Source organism: Myotis myotis, unplaced genomic scaffold (genome assembly GCF_014108235.1).
Source record: "Myotis myotis isolate mMyoMyo1 unplaced genomic scaffold, mMyoMyo1.p scaffold_m19_p_1, whole genome shotgun sequence".
Lineage (NCBI taxonomy): Eukaryota > Metazoa > Chordata > Mammalia > Chiroptera > Vespertilionidae > Myotis > Myotis myotis.
In genome coordinates this window covers 34,030,274-34,042,767 of record NW_023416313.1, presented here as the reverse complement: position 1 = coordinate 34,042,767, position 12,494 = coordinate 34,030,274, and the positions used below count along the sequence as shown (strand labels likewise).

Below are 12,494 nucleotides of genomic sequence, written 5' to 3'. Positions count from 1 at the left end.
AGATTGGATGAATATTGGCAATTTCAGATGTTGACAAAATAGAAGATTCTATTTTTAAATGTTAATATACAACTTAGGACAAATCTAATTTTTTCCTCAATAAAGAGGAGCAACAACTCTGTCCTTTCAACTGCTTTTTTTTTGAGATAAAGAATATAACACAAATTGCATCTACAAGGCATAGAGAACCATTTTCTCACAACGTTATATCTTTAAGAAAGAAAGTTTAAAAGAATAAAATCTCATATATTTTCAATAATTAACAGTAGAGTTTTTGTCTTGCATCGCAAAACAATCTGTAGTAACATTCCTGAAGACATACTGATCAAAATTATCCTAATTAACTTCATGTCTAAGGATTTTATCCTGATAATAACTAATATTTATTGAGTACTTACTATATATCTGACATTGCTCTAATCATGTTTATATATTAAGTAATTTAATCCTCACAACAATCCTATGGGGTAGATACTTTTATTACCTCTATTTATTAGATGAGGGAAACTGAAACACAGAATAATCCAAGTCACACAGCTAGTAAGTGACAAAGCCAGGATTTGAACCCAGGCAATCTCCCTCCAGAGTTGTGTTCTTAACCATTACACCTATACAACTATACTCTGCACAAAAATACAGCTACAAAGATATTCATCTTAGAGTTTTTTAAAATAAGCCAAGATTTGTCCAGCTGGTTTGGCTCAGTGGTTGAGTGCCGATCTATGAACCGGAGAGCATGGTTTGATTCCAGGTTGGGCATGTGCCCAGGTTGTGGGCTCTAGCCCCAGTGTGGGGCGTGTAGGAGGCAGCCAATCAGTGATTCTCATCACTGATGTTTCTATCTCTCTCTCTCCCTCTCTCTTCCTCTCTGAAATCAATAAAAATATATATTTAAAAAAAGCAAATATTGGAAAATTAAAAGTACATGACTAAATAAATTATAGCATACCCATATAATGGAATACTATGGTGCCATTGAAAATAAGGTTGGGTAAAAGAATAAATAAACAAGAAAAAAAAAAAAGAAAGAAATTAAAAATAAGGTTGGGTATTTAATAACATGGAAAATGTTCATGATACATTATATGAGAAAGTAAGTTACAAAACAATGTAAATTTCTTTATTTGCAAAAGTATATATGCATAGATTAGAAGAATTCTAACAAAATGTTATATCTGAGGATTAAGTTTATGTGATTTTTATTTATTTAATTTAATGTATCATTTATCTATAATGGTCCTATAATGAATAATCACTTCTGAAATAAAAATTGTCTTTAAATTCTTTTACAAAAAGGTAACTCAGTGTTCTAATTACTTTGAATAAAATCAAATTATATATTCAGTTATAGATAAAACTGATTTCACATGGACATTTTTATTTAACTTTACCTTCCAAAAGCTGTGAACTGACATTGACAAAATCAATTTTCTTCCGGAGATAGCGTTGATTCAATTTCCAAATGCACGAAATAAATGCATTCTTTTCAGCAGTGCTGCTGGCAACCCATTTATATATTTTTTCAAAATGTAAATCAAATTCAGGATTTTCCTGAAATAAAAATATACAAGATATTGTTTTTAATTATATCCCATTTTCATTACTGTAAAATTGACATTTCAATAAAACAAAAAGAAGTTGAGGCTGTTCTTAGAAAAAAAAAAATCACCATTAAAAATCAGTGATTTATAGAGAAAGGCTCAGAGAATTCAATTTAGAGCAAAAACAGTTTACCTCCCAAAAGAAGCTAGATTAAAAACAACACAATGTTTTGGTCATTTTCTTCCTGTCTCCCTGAATTCTATGAGTAAAAGTATAGGATGTCTACTTAATGGCTTTGTGTCTCAGCTTCCTAATCTGCAAAGTTACAATGGTCTCTAGCTTTGATGCAGACAGTGATGGCGAACCTTTTGAGCTCGGCGTGTCAGCATTTTGAAAAACCCTAACTTAACTCTGGTGCTGTGTCACATATAGAAATGTTTTGATATTTGCAACCATAATAAAACAAAGACTTATATTTTTGATATTTATTTTATATATTTAAATGCCATTTAACAAAGAAAAATCAACCAAAAAAATGAGTTCACGTGTCACCTCTGACACGCATGTCATAGGTTTGCCATCACTGGATGCAGACCTAATTTTTCTTTTTAAATTGCCTATGGGGTTTTAGAGTTTTACCTCTTCTTTGGTAATGTACTTTATTCATAACTATGATTTGACACTACTTCCTTGATAAAGAATATGTCTCTAATTATAACATATAAGAAAAAATACAATCTATATCCTCATGTGGTTTTCTCTAGAACAGGTCAGGAAAAAAGCAGAGACTGCCCCTAACTGTTTTCAATTCTGAAAATAGAGAATGATTAAAGGTGTCTCAAAAGTCAAAAAGAAGCTCATCTGATGTGAAGAAATTGCACTATAATTTCTACATGTCTCTTGAGCCATATTATAACGATAATTTCATGCCAGGCTAATTCTCCCTTGAATGTAAAACTACTTTACTACAATATAAAAATGAAAACATATGGACATATACTTTTCTTCATATCCAAAGAATTTTAAAAAAATAGACTCAAATGTTAATAGTTTACAGAAGGCTAATATATTCAATTAATTTAAAGTGTTATTTAGGGGGAACAAAATATAAATAAAAACCTTAAAGGCAAGAGCAGTTATATCAGACTTATACTGTGAAGACTTGAGATAATTTAGGGATCAGGATTTGACCCGTGCATGGCACTATCATATTATAGTAGCATGGAACTACTAATTTAATTTATATCTCAATAAACAGAACTGAATGTCAAAAGATTAAAAACCTACATTTACAATGAATAGGTAGTTGCATTATTACTTACAAAAAAAAAATCTAAGAGTATTGGCAACTAATATGAAACTTGATGGGAAATGGTCTCTTCTCTGGGAATATTTCCCATAATGCCATAAAACAAGCTGAGTGCTCCAGTGGCAACACTCACACAAATCAATGTGTGATACTAAATGCCTAATGTTAGGCTAGGTATAAAAATTTTATGTTTTATATCCATATATAGCATATACACATCAAGGTGCCTACATAAAATAAAATAAAAAAGTCCATTAAGCAAGTCAGCAATGAGGCGTCATCTGTGAGAAAGCATTCCAATAAGCATTCAGCCAAGTTAGCGAATTATGCAAGTCAATGGGGTTATGAAGTGCAAATCTATTGAAGGAAAAAAGGCTTTTCAATAAAGGTAAGTTTCTAAAAGGCCCTTAAAGTATTTTCTCTTAAACAGAAACCTACCAAAAGAGTCTCTACTCTTGATCCCTCCCCAGAGTAACAAAAATTATTTGTTAAATAATTTATTAAAGTATTTTTTAAATCCCATTTTAATTTTCTTTCCAAACATACACATACACTCAAAGCACCCGCAAAACCCTGTTTCTGTAGTTTTCTAAAAACGGGGTGCTCCTTAGGAATAAAAGCAAAGGCCTAGTTTGTACTTAAAGGCATTTTCTATATTTGAAAGAAATCTGAAGTCTACAGATACGCAGGGCTCTCCTAAAGTTGTTTTAGCTTCATTAGAAAATTATTTTTCACCTGACTCAACTGCCTGTCATTCTGTCTAGTTTTCAGTTCCTCACAGATTGGTACCAGGGTAAGAATAAAATGAGAATTTTATGTTATCAGATTACTCTACAGAGGTAGTTTTTACTTCTTTGTGTCTTTTTAATAAATGTATGAGACTTAAAGCGTTAAATCAAAGGGCACCTGTAGTGACATTAATGCAAACCGTGCTGCTAGCCCCATCAACAGTGCCAGTGTATGTGGTACCAAGCATTCTCTGGAGCTCTGGGGTTGCCTTTGGGCTGCAGAGGAAGAGGAGGAGGGGAAGCCCCTAAGTTAATCAGAGGAGTTCTCCTTGATTTCTTTGAATAAGGTATTGCTGTGGAAATCCATGCATTGTCAGTAATAAAGGTGGCCCTTTAACATGATTATCATCTTATTCAACTTTCTTGGAGTTTGAATATGGCTTAAATGAAAGGTGTAATATTTATATTCTTATATCTTATTCTTGAAATTCCTTAAAATAAGGTGTGTAACTCACTATCATTTCCTTTAATCGAGCCACAAACATCAGACGATGGCCTCAAAAGGTGCTTCAGTTGGTGATTCCATATTAATTCATGAGGACTAAGGAAAACATGTATTACATGTCTGTTTGAACTAAGTTTTCCTGGAACAATGATTTTTTAAAAAACAACAATACACTGTTTTAAATCTGTACTAATTTATGGATTTTATACTAAGTATACCTGACTCATATGCACAGATTCAAGGTTATTTTGCTCTAGTTTATGTCTTATACACAAACATAACTGTAGCTCAAAAAAAGCAAAAACAATGAAGCAAACATATATATGTACTTATTTTCAGTAGCCTAAGAGTGGGGAATGGGAGAATGGAAAGTTGAATGATACAGTTTAGACTAATTCTTATTTAGCTGATGGACCAGTGGATCACAAAACAGCAAGATTAGACCATTTTAAAAGACATAATACTATGCCATAAAATGAAAGACACTCTTTGAACACAGGTAAAAAAAAAATAAAAAAAAAGAAAGCACTTAAAAAAACCCATACTTTAATAGCATCTTTGGCATCTACCACAGCAAGGTCTCGAAGGGCCCAAGCAATCTGCCTTTTGTAGAAATCTCCTTTATCAGATTTCTTGACTTTGACCACCTTCACCTGCACAGGGCGTTCAGTTGTCACTGTTGAATGAAACACACACTTACATTAGAAATATTATTCACTTACTCATTTGTCATTCATTCATTCACTCATTGCAAATATAGCTGTCAGGTGCTTATACACTGTACTAAAAAAGGAGCAATATTTCATAACAAATGCTATGACTGAAGAATACTCAGAATACTAATGAAAAATTCTAAATCATACTAGAGGGGCAGAGGCAGATTGCTTGAGAAATGATGCTCTTAAAACTCAGCAAGAAATAAAAGCTGATTAAAAAAATGGGCCAAAAACCTTGACACCTCACCAAGAGGAGACACAGGTCACAAAGAAGCATATGAAAACATGTTCCACAAATTAAAACAATAAGCTAGCACTACACATCTATTAATGTGGCCAAAATCCGAAACACTGACAACACAAAATGCTGGCGAGGATGTGAAGCAAAAGGAATTCTCATACATTGCTGGTGGGAATGCATATGGTACAGTCACTTTGGAAAATAGTTTCTCGGTTTCTTACAAAACTAAATATACTCCTACCATACAATCCAGCCATTGTGCTCTTTGTCATCTACCCAAAGGAGCTGAAAACAAATGTCTGCACAAAAACCTACCCACTGATGTTTATAGCTGCTTTATTCATAATTGCCAAAACTTGAAAGCAACCAAGATGTCCTTCAGTAGGTGAGTGGATAAATTGTGGTATATCCAGACAATGGAATGTTATTAAGAACTAAAAAGAAATGAACTATCAAGCCAGGAAAACACATGGGTGAACTCTAAATGCATAGTATTAAGTGAAAGAAACCAATCTGAGAAGGCTACATGCTGTGTGATTCCAACTATACGACATTCTGGAAAAGGCAACAATATGGAGAGTAAAAAGATCAATGGTTGCCAGGAGTGAGGGAGAGATGAACAGACAGAATGCAGAGAAGATTTTTAGGGCAGGGAAAATACTCTGTATGATACTTTAATGATGGATATAAATCATTATACATTTGTCCACAACCACAGACAGTACAATACCAAGAGTGAATCCTAAAGGTAAACTATGGACTTTGGGTGACTGTGATGTGTCAGTGTAGGTTTGTTTTGGTAGCAAATATACCACTATTGTGAGTGGTATTAATAAAGGGAGAGCTATGTATGTGTGGGGGCAGGAAGGGGTATATGGAAAATTTCTATCTCCCTCTCGGTTTTGTTGTAAACTTAAAGTGCTCTAAAAAATAAAGTCTTAAAAAGTATATTAATGCTATGATAGGATCAAAAATCTAGGAATAAAGCCTTTACAACCATAAACCTTACTGAAAGGCATTACAAAAAGACCCAGATACATGGAGAACTACACCATGTTCCTGGAGAAGACTCAATTTAAAAATGCAAGATCTCTCCAAAGTGAACTACAGACTCAAAACAATTCCAATAAAAATCCCAACAAAATCTGGAACTTGACAAGTTGATTCTAAAATTTAGGTGAAAGAATAAAGTACCAAACAAGATAAAATAAAAACTAAATGTAAGAAAAAACCCAGAAACAGATACACTCACACTCACACTCATCACTACAAACATGAACACAACAAATTAAAGACTATAATGTAAAAGGTAAAATTATAAAACTTTTAGAAAATAATATAGGTGAAAACTTTCATTACTCTAGGATAGGGAAGGATATTTTAAGTAAAACACCAAAAGGGAAAGACAGAAAAAATCAGATTGATTAATTTGATTTCATTTAAAATAATAAATTTCATTAAAAGACATCATAAAAAGTGAAAACATAAGCCACTAACTGGGATGCATATAAACAACAAAGGATTAGTATCCAGATTATATGAAGAACTTAAAACAGCAAAAGGACAAGCAACACTACAGAAAAATGAGAAAAAGGTCTTAACAGGCAAATTTCTTTTTTTAAATTGATTTTTAGAGATAGAGTCAGAGAAAGAGAGAGAGTGAGATCAATTTGTTTTTCTACTTATTTATGCATTTATTGATTGATTCCTGTACATGCCCTGACTGGGAATCGAACCCGCAACTTGACTTATCCAGACAACTGAGATACCTGGCCAGGGCCAACAGGCACATTTCTTAGACAAGGAAACTAAATAGATAATACATTTGTGAAAAGAGGCTCAATCTCATTATTAATTAAGGAGATCCAATTTAAAACCACAATGAAATACTATTTCACAACCACCAGATTGAAAGTATTAATAGTCTGTAAAAACCCAAGTATCATGGTATGGTTAGTTTTCATTTTATATATATAAAATAGAAATTCTTTTGTATCTACTCAATACTCATTTAAAAAAATTTTTTTAAGAATAAATTTGCTGGTCCAACAATTTTTCAGCTAGAGAAACAACGAGAATATTTTAAAAAGGAAAAGAAAGTCCTCTAGAAAATAAAAGAATGCCAAACAAGAACTTTTTCTTACTATATACCCACCTGTGGCACACAAAAAACAGTTCTTTTTCTTTTTTCCTGCTTTGCAGACATTGACAATACTCAGTAGGCGTTCATCATTTGGTGTAAAAATGTCTCTTTGTAATGCATGCTTGATTGCTGTCATCTTTACTCAGCTGAAAAGATTCGGAATATATATATTAAGTTCATTCTCAAAATCATTCTACCTTACATTGTTCCATTTATGATAAAAATTATCTTATTGATGGCTAATAAGCATAGGGAGAATGATTTAATACATTAATATACCTACATCAGAAAAATAAAAAGCTGAAAAAGAAATTAGAGATCCAGTGTTATCAAACTCTAAAATCTTTGGAAGTGCTCACCAAATATTATAATATAACATAAAAAGTTAAGGAAAAACTTTAAAAACTCATGCTCAATCTTTAAATATAAATTTCTTATATAAAGATCTCTTACCACTCAATTACAACTCAACAGTAAAAAGACCAATAGCCCAATTAAGAACTGAGAAAAGGATTTAAAAAATTTTTTTTTACTGATTTCAGAGAGAAGAAGGAAGAGGGAGATAGAAACATCAACGAGACCTAGATCAGCGCCTCCTACATGCCCTCTCCCAGGGATTGAGCCTGGAACCCAGGCATGTGCCCTGACCGGGAATGGAATCAGCAACCTCTTGGTGCCTGAGTCGACACTCAACCATTGGGCCACACCAGCCAGGCAAGCAAAGGATTTTAAGCACATGAAAAGATGGTCCACATCATTAACATTAGAAAAATCTAAATCAAAACCACAATGAGATACCTATCACTTTACATCTACTAGGGTGGGTAACAGTGAAAAGACAAAGGTTGGTAAAGATGTGGAAAAAAAGGAACTCTCATACTGGCTATTATAAAATGGTGCAGCCACTTTGGAAAATAGTTTGGCGATTCCTCAAAAAGTTAAATGTGGACTTAACAAATGACCCAGCAATTCTACTCCTAGGTATATAGTCAAGAGAATTGAACATTTATGTCCACACAAAAACTTGTACATGGGGATGTGCAGGAGGCAGCTGATCGATGTTTCTAACTCTCTATCCCTTCCCCTTCCTCTCTGTAAAAAATCAATAAAATATATTTTTTTAAAAAAGATGCTTTAAAAAAAATAGGTTTCTGCCCTGGCCAGTTTCTCAGTGGTTAGAGCACCAGCCTGTGCAGTGAAGAATCAAGGCTTGATTCCCAGTCAAGGGCACATACCTTGGTTGCAGGTTCCTCAACCCCAGGGGAGTGTGTGTGGGAGGTAATTGATCGATATTTCTCTCCCCACCCCCATCCACTCTCTCTAGAAATCTATGGAAAAAATATCCTTGGGTAAGGATTTTTTTTAAAAAAAGGTTTTCATTTATCTCCTTTTTCTCATGTTATTCAACGTGTTTTTAAAAATACCAGATTGAGTTAAATATTTTTTAAAATATTTTTAATCTTATTTTTGAAAGGTATCTTTATACGTATATATACATATATATAGTGTGTGTGAATATATAGTATTATTTTCCAATGCAAGTGCAGTATTTCATGTATGTGAGCTTGCTTAGGAAATTAACTTCTACTTCTGATACCATTTCTATAGAAAATGAAGAAAGTATATTTTAAGTAAATGACATAGAATGAATTTTTATAACACAAGGAGACTTGTAAACAAGGTATCTCCTTTATTTTACTGTGAAAATTTTGTCTTTGCTCCAACTCAAAAAACTGCTTTTCTTACAAAAATTAGATATTCCCTCTTTCTCCTCATCTCAGCCTCTAGTCTTCAGACCTCCTTCTCCTTCCTCTTTTGTCTATCTGACCTCTCCGAAGCTTCTTTTCAAACCTAGCCTGGGAACAGTGTCCACTTCTCTACATCCACACTACCCCTTCAAGATCTTACTCTGTTTGTAGATAAGTTCACTCTGTTTATAAATCTCCATAAACAGTATATATTTCCCCACTTCTCTTGTGCTACCATATACCACTTAAAAAGGCCACATGTCCGTGTTCACTGTATTCGTTATAAATATCTAAATCCAAAAAACAAAGCTAGACTTTCAATGTTGCTCAGCAATTCTTTAAAACTTCCTTCAATGATTCCTCTTCCTGCTCCCCACTAGTGTTGCAAATCCTTATTTCTTTCTTCCAACCCCCAACTCCAGTACCAGCCTCCTCTCTCTCTGCAAATGACTTCATCTATTCTGCAGAGAATAAAGAAGCCATGAAGTACAATTTTTACCAATTGCCTTCTTTCCACCTCTCTCCATCTTCACCCATCTTAACCTCCATTCCACTTATTACAAAATGCCCTTGTTACCAATTCCCTAATATGTTATAGGGCCTACATCTGTGTTAAAAGTTCTATTCCACCCCATTCCCAAGCCACACAGGATACTGGCCAGTTTACTTTTCTTTCTATCCCTAGGTTTTATTACTGCAATTTCCTTTTTCTGGAATTCTTTTCTCTCTGGGAAAGTCCAACTCATCCCTCAAAATCTGTGAAGCAGTCACACATACACAATGAATAATTCTCTTTCCACTTCTCTAACACTTCCTCTATACTCTGCTAACACAGCACTTAAAACTATATTTTCTAGCTAGTTGTATTCTCTCCTCCCATTAAAAGTAGCTCCTTGTAGACAAGGACCATGTCTTACTCATCTTTCTTTGTATTCCTTTGGCAAGGACACAGTAGGCATCTAATAAATTAACTAAAATGAAAACCAAATAACATGACAATGCTAACTTCCCTAAGCTAAGTTCCATCTTCCCAACTCTCACATCTGTAAACAAATGTCCAGGTTCATTTTCTCCGCTGGGTGACAGTGCTCCACGGGCTGAGATTCTTGATGGCATTTAGTGTGACTATTAGTGTCCAGATTTTGATCTGTCATATTTGATTCTCCTCCTCCCTTGTCAACATGAAATCTGCTACCACATTCTGTTATTTCCCCTCATCGACACCATTTTGTTCCCACTGTCAACGCACTAATCCAGGTTCACATCAATTACATTTATTTAACAGTACAATATCTGGTTATCTCTTTGCAAGCTTCCACAACCCCCAAACACTCAACAAACTAGGAATATTAAAACACAGCTTTCATTAAAACACGCTCTTGCTCAGCCCTTATTAGTGTTCCCAAATACAAACCTTCCACTCCAAGCCCTGCTGTTCATTCTGGTCTTTAAATCTTTGCTTAGGTGCTTTTCCATGTGGGGAATATCACCTGTCCAACCCCTAATTATATTTCACTGTTTACGTAAAGTTGATTCAATAAAGATCTTATTCCAAATTGATCTCTCCATTGCTGTGGCACTCACTGTACTTACTAAGCAGTCAAGCACTTGCTGCAAACTGCTTCATGAGCGTGTAAGCTTGTGCATCTCAACGACTCTTCAGAGACACAGAGAGAGAAGGGGGAGGAGGGGAGGGAGGGGGAGAAGGAAAGACGCGCTTTGGCATAGTTCTGTGTTCTTTCTTAGTAGGTATTCAACGAACACCTCCTGCGGTAACCTGAACTGAGTGGTAAAAACCGGCCAGATGAATGACCATTAGCGGCCAATGTTTACCACACAGTTCCTCTCTGGTTAAAAGCAACAACTGACTACGTATATGGTTCGTGGTAGAAAAAGAAAAAGAGGACTGGCCATACCTCATAAAGGAGTTAGGCATAAGGAAAGGCACTAGGTGGCCCCCGTTCATCCAGCAAATACTGATGTCATACTACGTGCGCCAGGCACTGTTCTAGGTTACAGCGATGAACACGACAGACTAGTTCCTGAAGACACCACCACCAGTGCCTCCATGGCATCTACATCCTAAGGGTCACGCGATGAACTCTTACAGCCTTTACAAGCACCTTTCTGTAAAGCAGTGGATAGATCACTCTGTCCTCTGAAGTTACTTTCCAGATTTAAGAACCCACGTTTGACCGCGCTCCAGGGGCAGTCATACACTCTATGCTGGCTCTCGTTTCCTGAAATCCCGCTTGATGAGCACATTTCCTGGCAAACAGCTTGTCCCTGTGAGCGTCCGGGTGGGTTGGGCCCCGCATGCCATCAAGACATCTCAGCCCGCGGAGCACCGTCACCCGGCGGAGAAAGCCGTGCACGGACACAGGGAAACGCACTTAAGAGATTTAGAAGAAAATGTGTATTTGGACAAAGAAGGGGAAGGTGCTGTCACGCCCTCCTGCCCGGGTCCGAGCCCAAGAGCACATGATCAGGGTCGTTCGCCCAATGACACCTGGTTCCTGGGCGGACCCACAGTGGATGTGTGGGGACGGCTCTCCCGGCCCCAGGGCAGCGAGGAGCTGGGGAGGCTCCGGGCGGACTCTGCGCCCGACCCACAGGCGGGAGAGGAAGGGCGGCCAGAGCGGAGCGAGAGGTACCGACGCGGGCGCCGAGCCAGCAGGGGACGGGGGAGCAGCCCCGAGACCCCGGCGCCCGCGGCCCGCTCGTCCGTCCGCCGCCGGGACGACTGGGCAGCGCGGCCCGAGGCTTACCGCGAGGCCGGCCGACCCGGCGGTGCCCAGGCGGGTCCTCCCAAACCGAAAGGCGACGGGGCGGGGCGGCCGCCGCTCCTAAGACGCGCCCCTCAGTGGAGCAGTGAACGGGAAGCGGTGCAGCCACCACTTCCCACATCCGGGCACGTGATAAACGACGCCGGAAGTGGACCCGGCGGAGAAGGAAAAAGAGGCGGCGGTGGGCGTGGGGAGGCGGGGCAAGGCCCGACGGAAGGGGCGTATGGGCCTCAGGCCGTGGGGCAGCTTCTGTCGCTCAGACACTGCCTGGGCGCCTGAGGATTTGGCGCTGGTGCTATTACACTCTGTAGAGGAGTTGTTTACCTAACAGTTTATTTAAGAAGAGATCCGGGCCGTAGCCGGTTTGGCTCAGTGGATGGAGCGTCGGCCTGTGGACTGAGGGGTCCCGGGTTCGATTCCCGTCAAGGGCATGTACCTTGGTTGCGGGCACCTCCCCAGTGGGGGTGTGCAGGAGGCAGCTGATCGATGTTTCTGACTCTCTATCCCTCTCCCTTCCTCTCTGTAAAAAATCAATAAAGTATATATTTAAAAAAAAAAAGAATCAGAGATTCGGTCTAGGAACTAGATTCTAGTTACTAGAAGGTCCAGGTTCGATTCCAGGTCAGATCACTTGCCGGGGTTGCCGGCTGGATCCCCAGTAGGGGGCGTGCAGGAGGCAACCCATCAATGATTCCCTCTCATCATTGATGTTTCTCTCTCTCCCTCTCCCTTCCTCTCTGAAATTAATTAAAAAAAATTTTTTTTTTTTAAAAAAG

The 12,494-nt window shown here is 37.4% G+C and overlaps 1 protein-coding gene across 8 annotated transcripts in view; it reads right to left on the bottom strand.

Moving 5' to 3' along the window:
- Window positions 1–11,838, bottom strand: part of EXOC1 (exocyst complex component 1) — a 52,643-nt gene extending 40,805 nt beyond the window's left edge. For 7 of the 8 annotated variants that reach the window (XM_036334540.1, XM_036334513.1, XM_036334566.1 and 4 more), the window contains exons 1-4: window positions 11,701–11,838; window positions 7,197–7,330; window positions 4,630–4,760; window positions 1,392–1,551 (exon numbers count right to left, since the gene is read on the bottom strand). In XM_036334540.1, the coding sequence (XP_036190433.1) occupies window positions 1,392–1,551; window positions 4,630–4,760; window positions 7,197–7,320 (415 nt within the window). In that variant the 5' untranslated portion in view covers window positions 7,321–7,330; window positions 11,701–11,838. Of the gene's footprint in view, window positions 1–1,391; window positions 1,552–4,629; window positions 4,761–7,196; window positions 7,331–10,848; window positions 10,869–11,700 lie in introns of those variants that run through there. The other variant, XM_036334522.1, reaches the window with a different exon arrangement.
- Window positions 11,839–12,494: the final 656 nt, after the last annotated feature.